The sequence below is a fragment of the Lycorma delicatula genome, chromosome 1, assembly GCF_047948215.1.
Source record: "Lycorma delicatula isolate Av1 chromosome 1, ASM4794821v1, whole genome shotgun sequence".
Lineage (NCBI taxonomy): Eukaryota > Metazoa > Arthropoda > Insecta > Hemiptera > Fulgoridae > Lycorma > Lycorma delicatula.
Window position 1 is genome coordinate 141019548 of NC_134455.1, and position 26589 is coordinate 141046136.

The following is a 26589-nucleotide window of genomic DNA, read 5'->3' on the forward strand; positions in this document are numbered from 1 at the left end:
TATTACTATTCTTAACAATTATTTAAAAAAAGTTTATATATTTGATTGGCCATGGGATGAAAGAATTTTTCCTATGAAAAATTGTCTACATGATAGTCATTACATATTTAAGGATACAGCTTCAAAACATAATTTATTAATTATCAAGGAGGTGCAGAATCATTCATAACAAGTGTAATAAAATATTAATTGCTTCTAGAAAAAATAAAATAAAGTTATTAAATTATCCACGTGGTTAATCTACAGTTAAAAAAAAAAAAAATATTAAACCAAAACTGTAAATCAGTCTTGTAGAACATAAAAGAAGAGAAATCATTGGTTTGTGTTTTACATGCAATTTCAAAAGAAAAAAAGAAAGGTTAAATGAAATACATAAAATATCATTTTTGTAGGAAATACGTGTGTATTTAAGCTAAAGATTAACTTTTACATAAGATATTAGTGTCCTGTGTAATTACTCTGCTAAGATTAGAATTAATGCACAATTTAATTATCCTAATGACACTAGGATAGATTTACCAGCACCAACAAGTAGTTGACAACAAAAAAAAGTTTTGTAAATCTCTGTTTAACCGTTTTCATCACCATGCTCCAAGTGTAATATTTTTATAAAATATAAATAATAAATATGGAATAAAAATGTTAATAACTAAAAAGTATTCCTACAAAAGTAAAAAAAAAGTTTCTAAGGTAAAAGTATTCCTACAAAGGTAGAGATTTAAACCTTTATTTGATTATAACAAAAATGTTGAAGTAGACAGTTGCCCATTCAGTACTTCTTACTGTTATTCTGTATGGAAAACAATAATAATTTTTAATATTACATTTACTTACTTTTTGAAAATGAGTCTCCTGCAATCATAAAATTAATGATTTGATGTACTAAATCAGCAATTTAAAATCCTCTATTCGGGAGTGTATTCCTTGAGTATTATATTCATTTGTCTATTATAACATGTTTTTATTTCTTTTTTTTGTGTGAATAACTAAAAGCATTCTATCAGGCGGTTCATCAACAGTTATATTTTCTGAGGACTGAGGCAGGTTATCAGAAACAAATTTTAATTAATGTTGCTTTGCTTTAGACAGATTAACCTCAGACTTTACAATCTTTTTTGTTTTTTGAAAGAATTTTCAAACATGTTTATCCTAAACTGAAAGTAATAAATGTTTTTTGTGGAAATTGCTGATTTTGAGTTACTATATTCTTCGGGAACTAATTTTTTTACTAAATCAATTAGAACTTTAAATTTCAACTTTCTGTAAAAAGAGTAACCCCTTTTCTGGAGTCATTAAGTATAAACTGTCTCCAAGACGGAAGAGACATTAAGTTGGACCAAATATTTCTCCTTTTCACAATGTCAACCTGCCAGGAGTGATAATTTAGTCTGTTGGTGTCTTAAGTAATTCTTTTATTTTAAATAATGTACAAATTTTAACAAGCAGAATGAATGATCAATATTATAATTAATGAAATGGTCAGCTAATGTAAAATAAATTAAGAATGTTTTCAAACTTTGATTGATATACATAAGTTCTTATCATAATCTTCTACCAATACTCTATCTTTTATACCAAGTTCTTTGTTTCTAATACCTGCAAGTCCAGTAACATCCATCTTTGGAAGATTCCTTGCTTTCAACACAACAACAGTAAGTCTATTAGCAGCAGGCTGCCAGCAAAGTGAGACCAATAATTCACCTCGACCCTGTGACTGAATCTGAAGAAAAAGTAAAACAAAAGAACTAATAAATGAATTTATTTATCTTGAACAAAATTTCTTACATTAATGTGTAGTCAAATTGTTTATGCTTTGTCTTATAAAGAGTTTTATTATTTAACAACTATTTAGAATTAAATCAAACAAATAAAATAGAAGTCTTATGAAACACATGTTTTACTGTTTCTATTGATGAAACAATAAAAGATGTGCTATTTCGAAGGTTCATTTAAAGAAAAATGAAAAAATAAATTATTATGATAGTAAAATATGATTCTGTATTTAAGATCATGATAAACTTTATACAAATCATAAATACTCCATCAAGAGATTTACATCTAAAAGTCTTGACTTCTAAAATTCTAAATTGGGAGGTACTAAAATTCTCACTTAATTCATCAGAATGATGCCATTTTGTTGGTGCCAGCTTGATTACTAACAATGCATGAATGATAAATGTTTTAAGTTCTGTCTGTTGTTGTGTAACTGAATGTGTGTCAAGTGAAATAATATTTCTTGATAATTGAATAATGAGAATTTTCTGCTGGGAACTTTAAATAGCAGAAATCAAATTATTTATCTATTTCAGAATAATTTGTATCCTTGTTTTCTTCCTCAGATTGCCTATGTAATGCAGCTGTCTCCTTAAAAGCTTGAATACTTTAAAACCTAATACATTACAAAGAAGGATTTTTGTTGATATTATTGTAAAATCTTTTTTCCAAAGAAGAAAAGTGACCAAATTAGTTTATTATCAGTCATTTTCAAAAATACTGTGATTTCTTGCAAACAGAATGAAACTTAATATTATTATAACCAATGGTGGCACTATGGGTAGGCCAAGGTCGGCTACAGCCTCCAAAATTTTCTTGGACTACTCTGGTGACAGACAAAAATTCAGAGGTCAATATCAGACTGCCTAATAAAATACGCGGAAAATTTTAGCACCTAAAGTTAGTTCCTTGAAAAATGAAGAAACTGGTGGTAAGAGAATCTGATTTAGCAACTGTGTACCCTGTCCTATTACCACTTGAATACGAGTTGGAAGCAACCGCAAAAAGTGATTTGCTGGGGACACAATTCAGCCTGCTGGCACCGCTCGCACGTGCTACGTATGGCATGCACGGGTTAGTTGAGACTTGCAATTTACGAGTTCAAAAGCCTAACTAAGCGGATATTTTAAATTCAAATGAAGATTAAAGATAGTCTGTAAGTAAGGTAACAATTTTTATTTTTTATATATTATGCTTTAGCAAGTATTATCACAAAACACAGTATGAGTTGTACGTTTAAAGAAAAATATTCCATGAAACATGGAAAGTTGATTCAGAAAAGTATTATACTTATACAGAATTATAATAGATCGAGCCTCTTCTGCTGAAATATCTTCTCTTACATACTATAAACCTTCCATGTAAGAATACAATTCGTTAGTGTTTATTGAAAAACCTTGCTAAGGCATAATATTATAAATAAAAATATTACTTTAATTAAAAACTGCCATCTTCACACGAATTTAATTTACCCGTTTAGTTTAGGCATCTGAATTAGAGAATTGCATGTTACTACAAACGCGCGCACGCCGCACATATGTGCAGCTGCATAAGCGCGTCTCACCATCGCTAAAATATATTCCCTTTTGGCCAGTATCTTCTTTTATTAAGGATCTGATTTTACCTGTCAAAACGTTTTTATGTGAAGATATTTGTTTTCCACGTGTTCAAAACGAACTTACTATTTTTTTTATGAGTTCGGACGTAAACATGAAACAAACAAGCGGTCAGAGTGTACACAAACCGTCAGTCGGCCACTCTTGGTTTCTCGGTCTTGTACTTTCGTTTTCGTTAAGTCAGCGATTTCATTTTTGTATCTGTGGTTTGTTTAAACAGAGTTAACGCGTTTAAGTATTAATTTTATTTTGACGTGGACGGCAGTTTTTTTTAATGTTCGATACGTTCTTTCGGTTTTTTGATATATACTTTTTAATCCGTTTAAGATTATTTTGTATATAAGATATAAACAACAAAAGGTGTGATGTCAGTGGTTTGTATTACAAGTTTGATCATCTGTGTAGAATATTGTACACTTTATTGAAAGTTAATGTAGGAAAGTGACAATAAAGAAAGGCAAAACATCCAAACTTAGCATTTTGAACTATTTCGTTTAGAACAAAGCTAAACTTTAGTTGGTTTGGATATAAACAATCAAAGCTGTCATTACATTGCCTGCGTTTCATGTTTGGTCATTTGTGTATTAGGATATTATCAGTCTTATTGAATATGAATGTTAAAAATTGACAATAAAAAGGGCAAAACGTGTTAGTATTTTGGACCACTTCAGTTGTCAACAAAAATTATTAAACCAAATGAAGAGTACTAACTTCAGCAACTGCTGAAGTTAGCAGCCAGCAGCTGACTTGAGGTTAGTTTTCTGGGTCCAAAAATGAATCTGAAAAGTTGTTTGATGATGATGATTTGCAAGTAGGGAAAGAAGAAAAATGAAAATGAAGAACTCTGTGAAAATAGATGGACATTTATTTTTTATTACTAGCAGTAGCACCAGTAGCACTAATCGATCTGGTTCAATTAGTGATGTAGCTACAAAACTACTGATAAACCAAAATAACCACTGTTACACCATTTCCCTTTTCACCAGTTTGGAGACAGAAAAGGAGATTTACAGCCAATTTGGTACAAGATTCGCCCATGGCAGTATTGTAGATGATGGCTGTATTATAAATGAAACATTTTGTTTTGCATGTTGATTTTCTTGTCCTCAAACTCAAGGTAAGAAAAGTGAACATTTAATTTTATAAATAAAGTTGCCACTAAGTTCCACTAATTAGAAAAAAAACAGAATCTGATCCCAGTTTCAAGCAGCAAACAGCTTGTACTGTAAACATTCTTTAATTGCTTGGGAGTCTTTCAAAAATTTTATAAGTAAGTTTGGGAAGGATACTTAATTGGTAACTATGCTTGATGAAACATATGCTCTTGTAGTTTAAGAAAATAGAGGATACATTGAAACAATTGCTGATATACTTAGATTCACAGCCCTCTATGAGGAGTAGCTCAAAGAGGTCATGATGAATTGAAACAGAGTATTTTGAATTGTATTTGAATTGAAACAAATATTTTAGAATTAATGGAACTGCCCTCATCATTATATTAAAAATGACATTTTTAGTATCACAAGCAGTATCATGCTAGAAGATACACAAGTAACAGATGAAGTAAAAAAATCTCAGTATTTTGCCCTAATGATTGACGAGTCAAAAAATTGTTCAAAAACAGAGCAATCATCAACAGTGATTTGTTACTATTTAGATAGGAATATGTATGAAAGATTTCTAGGCTTTGAACCTGCAAAAAAATTGAATTCTTTTTTAATTTGTATTAAACAAAAAACTAGCAAACTGTGGAGTTGATTTAAACTACTATTTTGCACAATTGTATGATGGAGCTGAAATTATGAGTGGCTTCTGTGGAGATGTTCAAATTTTTAAGTATGAAAGTTCCTCAAGCCATCTTCAAACACTGTATGAAACATAAATTAAATCTCATTATTGTAGCAACATGTAGAGGGATTCAGTCAACAACAGTTTTTTTTTTGATACTGCAGGGACTGTGTGTTTTTATGAGTGGGTCAGCAGTACATGAAATGTTTATAGATACACAAATAAAAATGAAGATAGGATAAATGGTATTGACAAAGTTGAGTAATACTCGATGAGTCTGTCTGTATGCTTTATGTTTGGCTTTGAAGAAAACAAATGATGCTATTATTGAACACTTGTAAATATCCGGAGTGAAAATTCAGAACAATCTCCAGAAGAGTCAGAATTGAATACCAAGATGAACTTGTCCTTTATTTTTTATTTATGCCTGTACACACATTTGCTAAAAAAATGCAAGTCACTGTCTGATTTTCTCCAGGGAAAAAATTGTGTTATTGTTGCTGCAGTCAATTTGATTGAAGCTACAAGGATGTTTTCAACCAAATCATGAATCTGATTTAGGTTTTACTGCTGTAAGGAACAAAAATGTACTTGTAGCAAAAAATAGTTGCTAATATTCCCATAGAGTCCTCTATCTTGGCATCATTTAAAAGTTATCAAAATATCAGAAATAAAAATATTAAAAAATCTCATCCTGAGGCATGAACAACAAACTAGAGTGGAGAATGTGAATTTAAATTACATTGCTCAAGTTGTTAGAGCAATACAAACTAGACTTAAATGACTTATATAAACTGACTCAAATAACAACTATTCCATCTTCTGCATCATGTGAGAGAAAATTTTCATGTATGCAACATGTAAAGAGTTATTTATGAAATCTGATGTCTGATAACTGCCTTAGCTATTTATTTATTCTTGCAATAGAACATTGATCTGATAAGAGTTGTTGATGATTTTGCTGCTAATTAAAATAATTTAAGAATTAATCTGTTTTAAAATTAAATAAAATCCTGTTTATTATTTGCATCAAAGTATTTTATTTAGTTTAATATTTCAGCTATTCAGCTTTGGCATATCTATTATCATTTTTATTTGTCAGCACAGATTTAAACACTTATAGTTAATATATTGTCATTTTGTATAAATAAAATATACGTACTCCAGAAATATATATGTATATATTCACACAACATAAACATATAAACTTTATCAGAATTACAATCCAAACCTAGCTCTCTGTCATTTATAAAACTACTTCAAATTTATAAAAGCTTAATTGAGGTTAGGCCCACCCATTTAAAAACCTGCCCAGCCATGTGACCTATGCTAGAGCCATCGCTGATCGTAATCATTTTAATAACTTTTCATGTTTGAACATATATAAAAAAAAAATACTTGTAATCCAACCTTAAGACTGCGTGGTTGAATATCTCTACATAATGTAAGTTCTTGATTTTCAGCTTGTGATAAATCAACTGATCCCAAAGAGCAAAACACTTCACCAATGATATCATCTCGAGAATAACAATCAAAACTCAGCACAACAAAATGCAGTGTTGTACACTGAAAAAAAAGAAAAAGTTATTGATCACATTATTAATAACAGTTGAAGAGATGAGTATAGAAACCTATTTAAACCAAACATTTCAAAATTAGTATAATTAATTCACTACAATAAAAGCTAACTAAATATTACTCTTATTGTTAGTCATTAATATAAAAATAACTCATATTGTGTTGTTGCACTTTGGATGTGTGTTGTGATTTTTTGGATGGTATCATAACATATAAACAAGTATGTACAAAATGAAGAAATAAACTAAAGAAATTACAATCTTCTCATGCATGAGATATAACATGAACTAATAGCCCCATCTAGATAATGAATTTAAATAATTCTCCACACAGCATAATGTGGAACTACTTGAATGTAATGATCAATGATTTTATGTTGTTGAGCTTAAAAAAATATTGCTTAAAAATTTATTTTACCCCAGAAATTGAAAAGTCATGATTGACTCAGTTTCCAGTTGGAACCTTGCCCATTCTGGGAATATCCACTTGCAAATAGTGAACTTGTACAACTGAACTACAAACAATTTGTTCCAGCCTCCACTGCATTAATTCTGTTGAATGAATTCTGCAAATACTTCACTATCTGTCTATAGGCCTGAGAAGGGAGATACACATTGCAGGGGACAATTTCAACCAAACCCCCATCTACTCCTTCTGATCTAGCCTATTAAGCCATAATTTTTCGTGGATAATATCTTTCTTCTTTGTAACGATAAACCATGGCTTGTTAAAATACTTTTATAATATTAAATAATAACAATGATTAATGGTTTTACCTGAAGTTGATTAGTATTGATGCCATAAAAAGTGAAATCTTCATCATACACTGGGTTACAAGTTTTCCGTAATACTCTAGTTTTAACCTTGTGACGTTTCTCTGGTAACAATTGTAGTTTAATGTAAGGATAGCTGCTTCTAACACTTGGATCTTTAGCTGGTAGATCAATACATTTAACAACACTCACCACCAACTTGTTCTTTTCTTCTTTATACCTGTTTAAAATTCATTTTTTTAAAACAAGAAATCATATACTTAAGCTGTAATTGTGTAGAAGGTTAAGTTTTACCTAATAAATGTTAAGTTTTACCTGGTTAAGAAGGTTAAGTTTTACCTGAATAATGTTGTAAGCAGAGCCAAAACCCATCAAGCCACATTTAACAAGTACTGGGCCAGTAGCTTCTATTTGATGTCAGTGTCCACCGTAGATGGAATTAATGCTATGGATATCTAATATCCTTGATATCCATGTATAAAAGAGAATATTGAAGAACACTAGGATGAGGGATTGGATAGATATTAGGAATGGACAATTAAACCACAGAAGTTCTGTCAGTATTTTGGAGATTGAGAAGTTTGCAGTCTTGTAGGATTCAATAATCACTGATGCTGAGTAATCTACCAATTCAATTTAGTTGTATCCAGACTATTCGTCTTCTGGGTTTTGAGATCTGATTAGGGTCTCCATAAAAAATTAGGGGATGTATTTCAGTAAATTTGAATTAAAACGTTGAGGGCTCGTCAGAGGGGGTCGAAGTTTTGAAAAAATATCCTTGTCCGGTTAATGGATTGCTTTTCATCCATCCAATAGTTATCTTCATTTATATTAATGAGTAGTGAAGACAATAGTACACGGTTACTTATTCTCAAAATTTTAATGCAAATCATGTTTTATCAGTGAAAAGCAAATCCTTTGGAAACTGTTTTACTTTCAATTTTTTAAAGTATCAATTATATATCAAATGTTTCAATTGTATAGATCATTAATATTCACTAAAATTTATAACTTTACCATAAAAATTAAGCAATCAAACAAATTTTTTATTTTAAATTTGAGACAAAATGACCATCACTATATATAGACTAATTTTATGGTATCACACTTTTTAAACATAAAAAAATATATATGCATATACAGTATATTTTAAGTAAATATAAATATACAACATAGTACTTATAGTTGTACGTAATACAGAATATTATGTATGTACAAGTATCTAATGAAAAAAATATCAGGATATGTTCTGGTTGGCTGAATGAGATAAATCAAACTAAATGAGCTGAAAGTTTACCTCTGTCTTTGTCAACTGAACTGTCGGCTGGCTTTGGTGGGATGGGCGAGCAGGGTTTGTTGTACTATGTAACCAAATGACATCATTTGATTACTAATAACATGATACATCTGCATATAAAATGTAAACACAATAGACTAGTACAATACAATAACTAGTACACTAAGTTGGCATGGGGAAAACTTTCAGCTCATGTATTGTAACTGACCTCCAGACTCACCTGACTAAATACCACTGCATTACTAATAGTGAGGTCAGAAGTTTAATATATAAACAAAATTTGTGCACAAGAAAAGTTAGTAATAAGAATTTGCAACACCAATGATGACCCTAATCTAATACAAACAACCTTGTAAGGAATTTTAGATCAGTTATGAAGTGGTTATAAAAATTTATCTTTTTCTTTTCTTTCATTTAATTTGCATCATTAATTTTTTTATATATTTTTTCAATTAATTTGATTTTTTTAATTTACTATAATTATTTTTGGAAAATTCATATATTTGGAGGTTTTTAAAATTAATATTAGAATAATCTAACATTAGTTTTTCCTGTTAAATTATTTGGGAAGAACAGAATGTTTGTAAAAGGATTAATTTAATAGGAGTTTAACTTTATTACTCAATTTTGAATAGAAAAATTTCATCGATTTTAACTTAATTATCTTTAAGGACTGTTAATAAATTTTTTTATTTTTCATTCTTTGTTAATAATATTGAGAAGCTGATTTTATAATTTTGTTTTTACATTTTTTGTGGCAATATTAAAAAAAGATTTTTAATGTAAACTTTATTTCAGAATAACAGGGAATCTTCTAAACTTTTATTTGCTTTCAGTTTTTTTAGTTAATATTATATTGTTTTATAAAATTTTATTTATCTATTAGCAAAGTAAAAACTCAAATTTATATCAAATCTAAAACAATGTGTTTATTTATTCAATGTTTTTGTGATTTACAGTTTTCTTGGAAATTGTTGGAGTTACATTTATAGGACTTTTGTTCAATTATTCAGGTCAAAAAACATGTAAAACGACTAAATTTTCCTTATAATCAAGTGCCAAGAAAGTTTGAGATTAAGTTTAGTCTCATTTACCACTGGAGTAGAAATTTTAGGTAGAATATTTTAATCAGCAATAACTTGAAAACAAAGCAATCTTTCTTTATTTCACTAATAGAGCAATAGAACATTGCCGGATATTATTTCTTCTACTTCATGACACACACACACACACACACACGTGCGCGCACTTGCTTTATCCACATTGACAGATGAAATCTAAACGAATAAAAAAGATACATATGTTTTTTTTTTTTTTTTACCAATGAACTGTATAGACATTAATTAAGGATACATTTAGATATAAAATTATTTACTTTATTAGTAATCCCTTTGCCTTGAAAAAAAATCAGAATGTCTTGGTTTGAGTATGGACTTCAAAACCAATAATTAAAAAAAAAAAGAAAAATTACAAGATTAGAGGTATTTTATTTTTACTAAACAAGATGCCATTCTATATACTAACTTAATAGAAAAAATAGTAAAAAAATTATGTAAAAAAATAGTTGTAGTTTAGACCACTATTAAAAATAATTCTTTAATAATATTAATACTACTGTACAAATAAATGTTTAAAAGATTCATTTAATAAATTCTAATTACTTTTAATAAAAAAATAGCTTAAGTAAATAAATGGTTTTCCTAATTGAAAACATAAGTTTACAATTAAAAAAACTGATAAACATTAATATATCCTATACAAATCTCCACATTCATCTAAGTTCAAAGGTTGCACTCGGTCATAAATTCATACAATCTGTATGGGAGGTGAGACAGCCTGTACTGCCTCCAGATAGACGCATGCTTGCACAATATTCAGACAAGCACATATATGCATTTAGCCCAGTTTGATGCTGCAGCAGTAGAATTCCCTTACCTGCATCTAAAATATCCCTTTCAACCTCCATGAAAAGTGTGCTTACAAAACTTTTTGTATCACTATACAAAATTTTTTTTTTTGTTAAGCCTCTGGGAATCAGCATCAAGTATTAATTCAGAGGATGATATTTATGAGTGTCAGTGAAGTGTAATCTTGTACAGTCTCAGGTCGACCATTTCTGAGATGTGTGGTTAATTGAAACCCAACCACCAAAGAACACTACTATCCAAAATATATTATTCAAATCTGTATAAAATTAACTGCCTTTAACTAAGATTAGAACATTGAAACTCTCGACTTCGAAATCAGCTGATTTGTGAAGACATGTTCACCACTAGAACAACTCGGTGGTCACTGTACAAAATATATTTGAATATATGTGTTTGTATGCTTCCATATGGGTACACATATGTTCATGTGTATGTGTGGGTGTGCAGGTATGCTATTCTCCACAGAATAAAATTAATGAAGAATTTTGTTTTAGCCAATTATATGATTTGATTAAAGTGATATTTCCAAAATCAGTATTTATTCCAATTAAGCAAAACAGAGTTGTCTCAGTAATGAAAGGTCAGATTATGATATGCTGCTAATTATTTACATAAATGAAGAATAAAACTGTTCTACTCTTAATTGAAAACAGAATAATTAATTTATAGATAAATTTAATTTTTTTTTTTTTTATTATTAAAAGAGATTTTAAATACCCCAAAGAAATGTTTCCTAACTAATCGTTTTTAATTAATTTAAAATGTATATATTTTATGAAAAAAGAGAAAAAGTTTTCTATAAAGATAAAATTATTTAAAATACAGAATAAAAATTACAATTTTTTTTTACTTGTACCTACAGACATTTATGTATTTGAAAGCAAAGTTTTATTTTTTCCAGTTATTAGTCAATCGTAAGGGTCATTTTCAAATTGTGGGAAAATTTTGGTCATAAAATTAATTTTTCAACGAAAATTTGTCTTTATTTTATATTTGGGAAACACTGGATTTAAGTTTGCATGTTATGAGTTAAAAAATTTATATTTTTAAATCTAGTTGTTATTTTTTATTGAAATGGCCTAAAATCGTCAGTTCGGTAACTGTTTTAGTAACGCTGCCCTGTGGTTCGGTAACTAACATATATTCATAAAAAAAAATTATCGAACCAAAACTTCCTTAAAATGTTTCCTAAACCTGTCATTAAATTTCTATATAAGCATTGAAAGATTAAATTTTATTTAACGTAACTGAGATCGCGAAAATAATACGTCGTCGGTTACAAATGTGGCTGGGGGAGAATTTAAAACTTCCCGCCCGGTAGAATAAAAGCGCGGGAAGTTGATTATTAAAAGTAGAAGTATTCAATAAACAAGTGTGTGCTGTAGTTGGTGCTTTCTTGAAGTTTTTTCGTTATTACATCGCAATAAACCAGGTAAGATATTAACCGTAATTAAGTAAGTTTAAACGTTATTAACATTAACTTTATGTTAAGAATAACGCTGAACCCACAACTATCTGTTAAACCTACCCTAACCTCGCCGCGCCGAATTCACGTCTTGTATATACATCATTTTGTACCGAATTAATGTGTAATTACTCAGTCTGGTAACGGTCAGTTCAAAAATGTTTCAGTATCTGATGAAACATTACCGTTCTGATTGCCTGTTGCGGTAACGTTACCAAGCTGTTGAAAACTAGTGCTTTCTCAAAGATAGCTTTAAAAAAACAATATTATTAATGTCTTAGAGTTAATTTATGAGCAAAAATAATAACTTTTTTTTTATTGTATTTTCTGAAAGTTCGAATTTTAATTTTGTGACGGATTAGTCTGCTATCTTATGTTAAAATATTAATATATTTAATTAATTAGTTATAATAATTGTATAATTATTTTTATAATTATTGTTATATTGATAATGTAATAATATACGCAATTATTTTATCGTACGATTCTTTCTGGAAAGTTTTTATGTTTCTTAGCTATATTATACGAACTTTAAGACAGATAGTTGGGTTTTCTTAAGTGTTTCAGTCTGAAAATTCCGTCATGTCAAAAACGACAAATTCTAAAAATCTTAGCAAGGCGTACAAATGTGACAGACAAAAGGCATTAACTGCCGAGATAATGAGAAAGTTTAGGGCCTAAATGACGCAAGAAGCTTTAGAAGAAAAACGAAGGAAGTATAAAGAGAGGTATAAGAAACTGAAGGAAGAAACTTTTATAAATCAGTCAAATATTTGCCCCCAAGGGAACAAAGAATGAGAAGAAAGAATTGACGGAAGTACTCCCAAAAGTACAAGAATAAAAAGAAAAATGAATGTGTGGTGCAGGACACTCCTCCTGAGTCAGACGAGGAAAACGAGAAATTCAGTTACATTCAGGGCAGAAAAGCCCTGAAAAGAGGTAGGAAAGCCGTTAGGCGCGATAGAGCCCTATCGTACCATAAAAAAACAGGAAGAAAAAATAAAGAAACTGGAAAGACACCTTCGCAAATGCCAGAAAAGGGTACAGCGTGAAGAAGAAAAAAATTATTTTCTTCGTCACCTAATACCGAAAGTTAAAAAACTGATTAAAAGAGAAAAGTTATCTTCCGCTATCATGAGGAAGCTGTTTATTGAATTTTATCTAAAAAATAGCTTGAGCATCAAATTCTAAAAATAAATCCAAAGGCTAAAGAGCGGTAACTGGTTACTAAATACAGTCACAAACTTCACGAAAATACCCCATTCAGAAGCATTTCACGAACGTTTTTTCCTATAAATCAAAATCACTACTAAACAAAAGAGATTTTGAATACAAAGGGAAGAAGTATCATTCCGTAATTGCGGAAGAAGCCAGCCAACATAATGATTTCTACAAGGATGATACAGTATCCCGAATGTGTCCTGGAAAGAAGGACGTTGTCAGGCGAGGAAGCGAGAGAAAACAAAGGAGAATAGTTCTCGAATCTTGATTGCAAACTTTATATAGTCGTTATGTAAAAGAAACAAAATTAAGTATTTCATACACAAGTTTTACCCGAGCCAGACCATTTTGGGTCACACCGCCAAATGCAAGGAACAGGGAGACCTGTACTTGGATTAGGCACAGTAATACGGAATTTTTAATCACTGCTTTAAAACAGATTAGAGTGATTAACAAAGGATTCTGCAAACCACATGTCTCATATATGCATATGTCCTCGTCAGATTCTAAAATTCGTCAAAAAATCCAGACCGCGTCAGTTCGTCGGTGTATGCTGAAGTGTAGTGGGTAACAATGAGTTGAAATTCATGTTCATGAAAAATGTTTCTGCCAATAAAAAGCTCTTTTTTGTGAACGAACATATTTCTTATGTTTCCACGGAGCAGACTGTAGCAACACTTTCTACGCCCAACATTATTTTAAAAGGAGATAGCGTGTTTTATAAATTCAAAAAACTAATAAATGTGTTTTGAAGGAGCCGAATAATATTACCGTATCTTTTTTTGTAGATTAATTTGGCATTTTTGTTATTTAATGTATTATTGTTTTTCATTTGTCAGAAAAATGTATTCAAAAGACTTATGTCAATGTGTTTTGAAGTTTAGTATGCATGTTAATTTAGTTATTAGTTATAATTTAGTTAATTGTTGCGTTTTATTTTATTATATTGTTTGTTTTTTTTTTAATATTGTTTCTCTAGATATTTTTCTTTATTTAACTGAAACATTTATTTATATTTCATTTGTATTACAAAAAATTATACTTGTTTATATTTTCATAAAAGAACTGATCAAGTATTGTGAAATTTATTGATTGTAAGGCGTTGTTTTTATTTTTGAATTTTGTATTTGATGTGTTTTAAGTTAATGGTTTTAAATGATAAATATTATTTCCTAAGCATATGATATTGTATTTAAGCAAGTATTATGCAAAATTATTCTTTCTATTAATTCACTTATTGTACGTTTTGATCGAAATACTTATTTTACCGACTGCTTTAAAAATGTTCCCTGATTTGTCTTAGTTCAACAATTAGTCTTAGTTAATAATGTGATCATATATAGTTTATGTTATCCTATTTCATTGTATATATTGACATTTTTATAAGTTTTTATGTATTTTTTGTACATTATATTCCAAATATCTCGTTTTATTTCACTATTTTCTCCAACTTCCATATCTTATCGTCAGTCCGGTAACACAAATGTCAGATCGGTAGCGTTACGTCAGTTCGGTAACTCGTCTCAAACTGCAATTTCTCGTTAAAGTAAAAATAATCTGCAGTAAAATCATGAAATTAATCACTTGAATACAGTTTTTGAAAGTCAATCAAATTTTGTTTAAAATCGGTGCTCTCGCTCCGTATTTTTCGAACATTACGAATTTACAACTCACAAAATGATAAAAGTAAAACTTTTTGTCATTTAATGAAAAAAAAAAAAACTGTAAAAAAATATAAAAATATTTTTAATAATGTTTTACGTAAAATTAATAATTTAATTGTACATAATAATTGTTTTTGCTATTTACCATATTTTCCTTCACTTATTATGCCACAAAAATTATTACCGAAATGACGCCTTTTGATACTCCATAACAAGATATTGACTATAAAAATGCCAAAAAATAATTTTTTAGCTTTTATGCAGTGTCTGATTTTACTGTACTGTTTTAAAATTATTAATTATTTTTAAAATAAATAAATTATATTTTGACTTTTTAACATTTTGTTTTTATTATTATCCCTCAATCTGAAAATGACCCGTAAATACACAAAATAAAAATTATAGTTATGATTAAATTATATGCTTGTAAAAGCATAGTTTGCACAAACTTAAAAATAGATAAACTTAATTTATTAAAAATAATGATGTCCATATTTTGTCTTAATAAATTGTAAAATCTGCTTAAAAGAAATGCCGCTGTTGTGCCATTTATTAAATCTAGTATTTATGAGTTAGTTAAAAATTGAATAATATAATTAATTAATATATGCAAAACAGCTCTTAAAAAAGAACTGTCACGTAAATACAACCCGCATGAAATTTTGTATGTTAAGCTTATAACATGATAGCTTAAATTTAAGTGTTATTAATTAAATTTTATGTCACAAATTAACTGTTATTTTTGCATTACTGTATACAAAATTTTTGCTGATTTTAATGGAGTGAACGTGTTATGTATGTACATTTAATTAGAATTTTAATTTATATTTACTATTTATACAGTTTAATTAGAGAAATTTTAACATAAAAAGATGCTAGGGATAAAAAGCAGACTAGGAGGAAAAAGAAAGAATGGATTACAGGTGATGCTGGATAAAATGGATGAGAGATAATAGTGGAAGAATGTCAGAACAGAAGATGTACAGAAAACTAAATAATGAATTAAGAAGAAACAGAAAGGGCATGGCAAACATGGTTGATGGAGAGGTGTGAAGATATTCAGAGAATGGAAAGAGTGGGGAAGTTTGAAGAGATGTGTAGAGTAGTTTTGGAACTGGTATTTAAAAAGGGAAAAGTAAAACTAGAATGGAAATAACGACAGAAGAGGTGGTTGATTGAAAGAATGAGGTCCTAGCTAGATGGAAACCATATGTGGAAGGACTTTACGAAGTAGATAAAAGACCAGAAATCCTAGGAATTGAAGATGAATCAGAAATGTGTGAGGAGGAGAAAGGTTGTTACATTATGGAGGGAGAGGCAGAAAAAGGCCTTAAAGGAAATGAAGAACAGTAAAGCATGTGGAGTCGATCAAGTACCGGCTGAGCTATGGAAAGGTTTAGGGGAAAGGGGAAATAAAGATATCACAAGCCTGTGTAATCTGATATATGAGAGTGGTGATTGGCTGGAAGATTTCATGACTACTATTATGGTCCCAATCGAAAAAAAGAAGAATTCATTGAAATGTGAGGAATATAGGACCATTATCCTTATATCGCATGCAGCTAAGATATTACTAAAAGTGTTGAATGGGAGACTTTATGGAAAACTAGAGAGATCAGTTGAAGAAGAGCAGTTTGGGTTTAGAAGGGGAAAGAGAACAAGGGATGCAATAGGGTTAATATGAGTGATTGGAGAGAGATATAATGAAAAGCAAAGAGATTTATATGTGGTATTTATATGTGGTCTTCATAGATCTGGAGAAGGCATTTGACAGACAGGGTGGAATGGGATAAATTGCTGAGAATCTTAAAAGGAAAAAGGAGTTGTTTGGAGGGAAAGGAGATTAAGAAGAAATCTCCAGTTGTCACATAAGGTAAAAATAAAGTTTGGGAATGAGTTATCAGAGGAAAGCACTCTTGGGAGAGGGGTGTGGAAGGGATGTTGCATGTCATTGACTTTGTTCAACTGTTACCTGGAAGCAATAATTGAAAAGAGTCTAACTGGTAATAAGGGTGTAAATATTGGAGGAAGAAGTATAGAGTTCGTTAGGTTCACTGATGACATGGCAGTGTTGGTAGAGAGTGAGTAAGTGATGAATGAAATTTTGAGAAGAATAAATCAAACCTTCGAGGAGTATGGGATGATGATAAGTACAAAGAAGACAAAAAGCATGATAATTAGCAAATCAATCAGAAGGGCAACAATTAAGATTGGGGGAAAAAGTTGAGCAAGTGGCATCCTTCAAGTACCTGGGGTGCATCATTAAGGAAGATATGAAGTGTGATCAGGAAGTTAAAGTACGAATTTTTAGGGCAAAAGAAGCATTCAGAAAAATGAGGAGAGTGCTATGTAGCAAACTAGATCTGTGACTAAGGAAAAAACTTGTGAAATGTATTGTGTGGAGTGTAGCCCTTTGTGGGGCAGAGACATGGACTATTAGGAAGGGAGAGAAGAGATGATTGGAGGTCTTTGAAATGTGGGTTTGGAGGAGGATGGAAAAAATCAGCTGGACGGAGAGATTGGAATGAGGAGGTGCTTCATAAAGTGGGAAAAGAGAGAGTGATTATTGAGATAATAAAAAGAAGAAAATGCAGTTGGTTGGGACATTGGCTGAGACGTGACTGCCTGTTGGTGATGGCATTGGAAGGATTTGTAACAGGGAGGAAAGCAAGAGGTCGGAGTCGAATGAAAATGGTAGATAATATAAAAAGGGAAGAAAGTTACTATAAATTGAAACGGATGGTACAGAATCGAGCAGAATGGAGAGCGACCATGTGAAAACCTGCCTTTGGGCAGAACAATTATTATTAACATAAAAAATTTGCTCAATAGCTCTAATAAAATTTCAGTTTACTTTTCACAATATTTGTATGATCATATTTTGTTTTTATTCACTGAATTTGTACATTAAGTAATTACAGCATTAAAACTATAATTAATCAGGTATAATGCTAGCGGCCAATAGCAAGTAAGCATTAAATATACTGATGTAAGTGAAAGTATGACAAGACTTGACAAGCATGATAAAAGATTTACTGTAAGCTAGCTATAAATTTCCTATACATATTTTTCTTGCTAGTACTTTTTATAATCTAGGTGGATTAAAGTTATATGTACAGTTCCACCCTTAACATTTATTGTTAAGAATTCAAAACAATCTAACTTTCAGTTACAATAAAATAAGAGCAATAATAATAAAAAAAGTATGTAACTCAAGGTAATACAATCAAGATTATCTAGATTTTTTCACAACTGTTCTTATTGGTTTTAGTATCTTTAAAAATGAAATGAACATAAAATAGTGTATTGTTTGATTCATTTGGTGAACACATAAAATCCTTTCAGTTCATGATTTTTTTTTTAATTTTATCATTGCAGACAGTCAGAAAAAACATACATAAAGGTGGGTATAATATTTCCATTTATTTTTTTTTACTGTTTAGAATACATTATACTTCCTTAAAATATACGATAATAATACATTACGTTTCAACAAATGATCTACTTCAGTCTTAATCTGACCATTCCTTTGTAATGCTGTTAAATAAATCCTAATGAAAGTAACCTAATGTATGTTCATAACATGGGCATTCAAATCAAAGCAAAAATATAATTAAACTTTAAGCAGTATTTGAACTAAACCCATTTTTGATGTAGTGGTGAACTTATCATTGCAAATCAACTGGTTTCAAAGTCAAGAATTATAAGGTTCAAGTCCTAGCAAAGGCAGTTTCTTTTGCACGGATTTTAATACTAGATAGTGGATACCAGTGTTCTTTGGTGGTTGGGTTTCAATTAACCACACATCTCAGGAATGGTCGATTGGAGACTGTTGAAGACTACACTTCATTTACATTCATACATATCATCCTCATTCAACCTCTAAGGTAATACCTTACAGTGGTTCCAAAGGCTAAACAGAAAAAGAAATAAAAGAAAGAAGTATTTGAACTAAGGTCCAGCTCAAAAAAAAAAAGAATAATAATTATTTTAATATAAACTGGATGTTACATATTATAAAAAGACAACCTTAATTTAAAAACAAGTTGTCCAAGGGGAGAATTTGTTGATTTTGTAGTTATTATCTTTTCTGTCTTCTCTGAATCCTCTTTGGGAGATCCAGCAGATTTTTCCCCAGTTTCATTTTCAACATGGAACCTGCAAAAAATAAAACATTAAATTATAAAAGTGTAAATGCAAAATTATTTCAGATCAGATCAGAAATTGATAAATAAGATTATATAATAATGAAATATTATAAACTTGGTAATTTTACCATAAAAAGTAATCATAAATATTATGTTTCATTAATTTAATGTAACCTTGTCAAAATAAAATGTTAATTTAATATAATTCTGATAATTTTTTTCAAATTACGAACTAACAGCTTACACTGTTAAAAATGTTGTTTTTGTTACTGTTTTTTTTAACAGTTGTTATTTTTACTATCCTGACATTATATCTCTTAGAGCTGTGCTGCAAGAAGGGAAGTACGGTAATCAGTCAAAAAATTGGGTGTGGGCTTTCATTTCTCAACGTTTCATGATCCAGAGACTCCAAAAAACAAAAAAAAAGTGGGGCAGTACATACCTTAAGCTCAGTACATGTATACACATACTTATCTTACCATTTAAAAAAAAAAAATTGCATCAAAATTCCCTTTCCCCAAAAATTGAAAAAAAGGTATCTTTTTATTTCTTGCAACTGAATTTTTTTGTATATCCCTAGGTCTAGAAGTAGTGCAGGTGACTACCCCCTCAAAAAAAAAAATCTTGAGGCATGATTGTAATTCAATCAAAGTGTAAAAATATTGATTTTTTGAAATTTCAAAACTTACTTGATTTAACTAAATGTTTAAATAATAAACTTTTAATAATAATATTACAATAAAATTTGATCATAATTCACCCCGCCACCATAAAAAAATCTTAGGTAACTTTTTATCAGCTGTAAATTTTTCAGTGAAATTTTATTAAGTTCCATCCATTTACCATAGTAAATGTAGAAAAATACAAAAAAATTCTTGGAAGTTAATTTTGAAGGTGGGAAAACAGAAAAACAATTTAAAATGATTTTATTAATTTTGAAACTTTTCTGTTTCTTTACACATAATGATTATTTAAAATAAAACATCATAATTACCTCCCCCCCTAGAAAAAGAAAGTCTTAGGTACTTTTTCCATGTATCATTATTTTTCCACTATATAATAATAATTAACCAATACCAGGAAAGTATTACAACTTTTCAATGAAAACTGCAATTATAAATAACTTAAAATAATTATCCATCATATGTACAAAATAAATATTAATATTCCAGAAGAAATAATATCTTTGGTTTATCAGCAGTCAGAGATCTTCCAATTTGTTCTCATTCCTTTTTTTAATTTTAAACCTGTTTCTATTTAATGGATAAGATTACAATTAACAAAACTGCTATCATTTTTTTTTTTAATTTAATTAATATTGCAATCTGGCTTCTTTATGTTAGCTTTAAATGTAAGATAAAATCTATGTTATAGCTTAATACAGCATTTTCTCATTTAGTTGTTTAGTAATATAATATTTAATAAACCATTTGATTGTTTAATACAGCTTCTATGCATGAAATTTGAAATTTTCACATTCAAGTTGGGATATCAGTGTTCTGATGATTAATGTGGTAAATTTGGATATCTCAAAGCTATATCATAAATGCTGTATTGAACACTGTTGCAATAAAAGTTTTCAATATTTCAAGTATAATATGTACCTGATATATACAGGTGTATATACGAGGTGCGATAATAAAGTAATGAGACTGATTGTTTTCTTTGCAAGATGTGGTAACCCTGCAGCTTGCATAGGCACACCATCTTTGACCTTGGTCTATAAGCTACTTTGTCAACCGCCGAAGGCTGGATGGATATACAAAATTTAAAGATTTCTGTGCCCAAGACGAAGTTTATGCTTCTGAAGGGCGCAGACAAATTATCATGCAGTCGAAACCCCCACATTAAGTATAAAAGCTGTGTAATCAGCCGAGTAAGGGTTCATAAGTACCTAGGTGTTTTGTTTGATGACAAGTTGCTTTTTAGCAACCACATTAAACAAGTTGCGGCGACGCTGTCTCTGTGATGCACAAACTTAGAAGGATTGCTCGGAAAGACTACGGGCTGTCTGGTCGCCAAATGTACTTGGTGTACCGAGGTGTTTTCGAGAGTATGATCGCATACGCGGCGCCAGTTTGGGCGCACAGGTTGGATAGAAATAGAGCACTGCTTCTAAATTAAAGGAGTGCCCAGCGCAGAACCTTAATTGTATGCACTGGTGTTTTTAAAACAACCTCCTACGAGGCTACTACCGTATTGGGAAAGGCTCTCCCAATCGATTTAGTGGTGAAAGTTCGAGCAGCCATGTGGAAGTTGCGAAGAGGTCGGGAAACCGAGGTATTTGGGATGCGGTTTCGGGCCGGGCTAGAACCGGAACGGAAAGGCTATCACAACGCACCACCGGGTCTAAATTTCGAACAGTTGCCCATTTACCGCCTGCGGAAGAGGCTTTGGAGTCTCGCGATGGAGGCATGGCAGCATGAATGGCACACCACGACTAAGGGAAGATCTCTGTATAGATTTACACAGGATCTGGGGGGATGGTATGCCTCGAGTTCATTTTTAAGGGCGGCGGGTGCCCAAGTGCTCACCAACCATGTGAATTTGATGCAATATCTGTTCAGATTTCGCCTAGCGGCTGATGAGTTGGGTGTCTGCGGGTCCAGTCGAACGAACATCTAATGTTCGACTGCCCTGCTCTTGGGGGGGCCAGAGACCGAGCCACCCTGGAACTTAGAGGTCAGGGGGAAAACTGGCCGCTCATAAACGGCGAGTCAATGTGGCGTGAGCCGCATTGTCGGACCGTGTGGGAGTTCCTCGATGAGGTTGCGATGTTCAACCATCATCGTTAGATTGTTTAATTTAAATGGGATTTATTGATTCCTGTAGCGTGTCTGTGGGAAGACTTCCTTGAAATAATGGCTGCCATCAGCCAGTAATAAGCTCCAAGCGCTTTAAATGGTGGACAGGCACTAGCTGGCAAACAGCGACCGAGGCGTGGCGGCTTAAATTGCCGTCTTTTTTACTTATAACTTTTTTAGTTTTAAATTGTAACAAGGGGTGCGCCTCCCCGATATAGTTTTAATGTGACAAGTGAGCGGTAGGGACACATAAAGCGGGTGCTGTACGGCACCCAACTTAACCGCTCACGCAAGATAGGAGCTCACTAGGAGCATTAGGAATAACGAGGTCGCAAATCTGTTTTTGAGGCACAGTAGCCGTTATTTGGCACGGAACATTTGGTCTATGCTCTAGGGCGACCGAATGGGGTGGTGGCGGGAGAGATGCCAGCTAACCAATATAAGCTACTTCTAGTCCAAGCGGCACATTGATGCAACTGCTCAGTCGTGAGTTGTGCTGTAATAAGTGAACACGTGTTTGTGTCTCTCGTCACAGAAATGAAATCGCAAAATATTGCGCAACGGTATGCCATTTCTTTTTGCGTTAAATAGGGTGAAAACGCGACGACAACTTATGGTAAGCTTCAGAAGGCTTTTGGAGAGGAGGTTATGTCAAGAGCTCAAGTTTTTCGGTGGCATAAAATTTTTAGTGAAGGCAGAACGAATGTTGAAGATGAAGACCGCAGTGGACGACCATCAACCTCACAGGCAGATGTCAACTTAATCAGGGTGCGTGAAATCGTACGATCTGATCGAAAATTATCCGTGAAAATGATTGCAGAAGAACTCAACATCAATCGAGAAACGGTTCGTCGAATATTAACTGAAGATCTTGGTATGAGAAGGATTTGTGACAAAACACTAAAGTTCGCATGTCAAAGTCAAAAGTGAAATGCATGCTTGTGTGCTTCTTCGATTCCAAGGGAATTGTTTATAAAGAGTGGGTGCCTCCTGGACAAACAGTTAACCAATATTTCTACAAAGAAATTTTAGAAAGACTTCGTAAACGAGTTCTTCGTGTCCGTGCCAACATTGCTGATAATTGGATTCTGCATCACGATAATGCGCCATCCCATACTGCTCTGTCAGTACAGCAATTTTTAACCTCAAAACAAATTTCAGTACTACCACAGCCACCTTATTCACCAGATATCGCTCCGTGCGCCTTTTTTCTATTTCCAAGACTCAAAATGGCGGTCAAGGGACACCATTTTCAAACAACACAAGATGTCCAAAAAGCTGTAACGAGGGTCTTGGAGGATATTGCAGAAGATGAGTTCCAGAAATGTTACCATCAATGGCAGAAGCGCTGGAATAAGCGTATGCAATCAGAGGGGAACTCTTTTGAAGGAGACAACACTAAACATGACTAAATCGGTAAGCAACATTTTTTTCACATCAGTTTCATTACTTTATTGTCGCACCTCGTATATATACAATGTATAGATAAATTTACCTGTATATTTTACATTTACAGTGTACAGGTAAATAATATGATATCACCAATATGCATTGTCAAGTTTACAGTATATAAAGATATCATTTTAATAAAGGTGATGTAATCTGTGCATCATCATGCTCCATGGCAATGGTTGAGTATTTATAATAAAATTTAATTTTCTTGTTTGATTGTTAGATGTAAATTACTGGGTTAACATTTCGTATTTACTATGATTATATGTGCGTGCCTTTCGAATTTTAGGAAAAAAATAATAAATTTAAGAGGATTACTAAATAAAAAAAATTACGGTATCCAAACATCAAATTTTAGGTCAGCATTCTTATCTTTCTAGAGTACTTTTTATTTTATCTGTAACATATATACTGAACAAAGTTAGGGATAAGTAGCACTCTTGGCTTATACTTTTTCTTAAGTTAAACTACTCAGTTTGTGAATTCCTAATTATTTTATGATTCAAGTATAGTTTTTTATTTAACCCTTTCACTCACGCTTTTATATTTCTTAAATTAAATTTTGAAACTTATACTATAATTTTATGCTTATAATTTTGAAACAAGCCGTACTGATAAAAGTACACATGAAGTATCTTATCTTGTGTGGTTAAAAGTAGCTAAGACGTCCAAACTCCATGCGATCACCAAAAACCTCATATTACCTGCTGCAATTGATATGGCCAATTTCTAACAGGCATGGACGAAGGAAAAAATAGAAAAAACATTCCACTTTCTAACGACAAAGTATCAAGGCGAATCGATGACATGGCTACCGATGTTCGTGACAAGATAATTCGCAAGCAAGTTCAAGTGAATTTTTTAATATTCAGTTTGATTAATCAGCAGATATGGTAAATATTTTTCAGTTTGGTGAGATATGAATGCAATAGCGACAGATCAACAAAAAAAATATGTTGTTTGGCAAATCAGTACTTGGTTATGAAGCAGGACATGTTTTTTTTTATGAAGCTACTAAAAACTATAACATAGATTGGAAAAAAATTTACTGCGGTATGTAGTGATGGTGCAAAGGCGATAACAGAAAAGAACAGTGGATTTCTGAAAAAAAATTATAAGATTGTCTTATATCAAGGGCGGAATGAACGCACTGTTTCCTTCACAGACATGCTCTTGCCACAAAAAAATGTAGCAGAAAATCTTAAACAAATTCTTTATAAACTGTAAAAATGTTTTTTTTTAATTAAAAGTCGACCATTATAAAATAGGGAGTTTCCTAAATTATGAGATAAATGGACGAAAAGAAACAATCTCTTCTTTCCAAACAGAAGTCAGACGATTATCGTGAGGGAAAGTCTTAATCCGGTTATTGGAATTGCGAGATGAATAATTATTTTCTAGGATAAACAAATTTCATTCTCAATGTTTTTAAAGAATGAGTATATGTTGTTGTTGGTTTACTTAGGTGATGTATTTTCGCATTTAAAAGACTTGAATATGAATTTACAAGAATGTAATAAAATAAATTTTATTAATGTCAGACGAAGTTCAAGCTTTCATTAAGAAGCTTGGTATTTGGGTTATTCGCTTCAAAGAAAAAATTGTTATTTGTTTCCACTCACTTCCGTTCATATTGAGAAAAATTTGGATGAAGAAAGCAATATTATTCACCACAGTTTAAATAGTTTCAAGATGCATTTGAATGAGCTGAAAATTCAGTTGGCGGAGTATTTTCTTGGGAGATAAAAATGATTTCTGGAAGAGATGGGTAATGAAACCATTTAGTGAAAACATTTTTGCAATTGCTAAGTTACCAATTGAGATTCACTATCAGTTTATCGAAATATCTACTGATAAAACATACAACTATAATTCACATCTGAAGATTTAGTTACATTTTGGATTGCTCGTTGAAGTGAATGTGGAAATTTAGTCATAGAAGCATTAAAAATATTAATCTCTTTCACCACGTCTTACCACCGCAAAAAGGGGTTTTTGTCTATGGTTGCGCTAAAAAACTAAATAAGGAAGTCGTCTTTTACCACTTGAAAACAATTTGTGTTTCTAGCATAGTTCCACGTATAGGGAAACTTTTAAAAGAAAAACAAATGCAACCATCTCATTAATTTATTTTCTTTAGATGTGTACAAATGTATGTAAAATGTTTATAAAAATCATTATTTTCTCATAAAATGATTTCATAATTGTTTATGTGTAAAGTTGTAGGCTATTTTCGCGACTCCCGGTTGAAAAACGCTGATCTAGAGCATATGTTAAAGCATATTCTAGCTCTTATTAGAATAACAGTTATTCTAATAAAACTTTGTTGTAGGCTTCTTTTATATTTGATCGGCCTTAAATCTCTTTATTGAAAAATATATTAACATGTCATACTTTTTTAAACTGTTCTACAACATTCAAAAGCCTATTCAACTTCAAAAGCTTCTTTCATTCAGTGCCATTCAGACTTATTTTCTATTCTCTATTACTCTCTTCCATATATTGTTACATTCATATAAATATTACACATTTTTATTCTTCTACTCTGTTTGCTGCTATAGATATTGTTTTTTTTTCTTTTTTTTTGTACAAAACCTCTCTTTTCATATGCTAATCTGTTTTATTAATTTCCTTACAATTTAATGTCTAATAATTTTACTTAGTAATACATTTCTTTGTGTTATGATGTTTTGCACTCCTACCTTATTACTGAAATGAGCACAAAATCTTTTGCTCTATTTCCACATTTTATTATATACATTTTTTACTTTTATAATTTCAAATTATGTTTATCTTATATCATTAATTGATACTATTTAATATTTTTTTAAACTGGGATTTAGAAAATTTTAACATTTTTAATTTTATCTACTTTGATGATATATACATTCTCAAATGTAAAAATAAGTCATTTACTGATTTCTGATACTTGGTCTATTTATTATTCTTCTAATACAGAAGATTTTCTACTTAGGCCACCAAGTTGAAAAGTAACAAGAAAAGATTATATTCCTATTTTATTATTTTTTTTTGTTCTTATCTTTCTAGTCTAGTCATAAATACCTGATTTTTATACAAGTAA

At 31.0% G+C, this 26589-nt stretch overlaps 1 protein-coding gene across 1 annotated transcript in view; it reads right to left on the reverse strand.

Annotated features, from left to right (window-relative positions):
• The window catches only part of Syt4 (Synaptotagmin 4), a 367686-nt gene that overhangs the window by 19335 nt on the left and 321762 nt on the right, over positions 1-26589 (reverse strand). The window contains exons 4-7 of the mRNA XM_075354746.1: positions 19133-19261; positions 7532-7748; positions 6588-6743; positions 1597-1720 (exon numbers count right to left, since the gene is read on the reverse strand). Of these exons, the coding sequence (XP_075210861.1) occupies positions 1597-1720; positions 6588-6743; positions 7532-7748; positions 19133-19261 (626 nt within the window). The remainder of the gene's footprint in view (positions 1-1596; positions 1721-6587; positions 6744-7531; positions 7749-19132; positions 19262-26589) is intronic.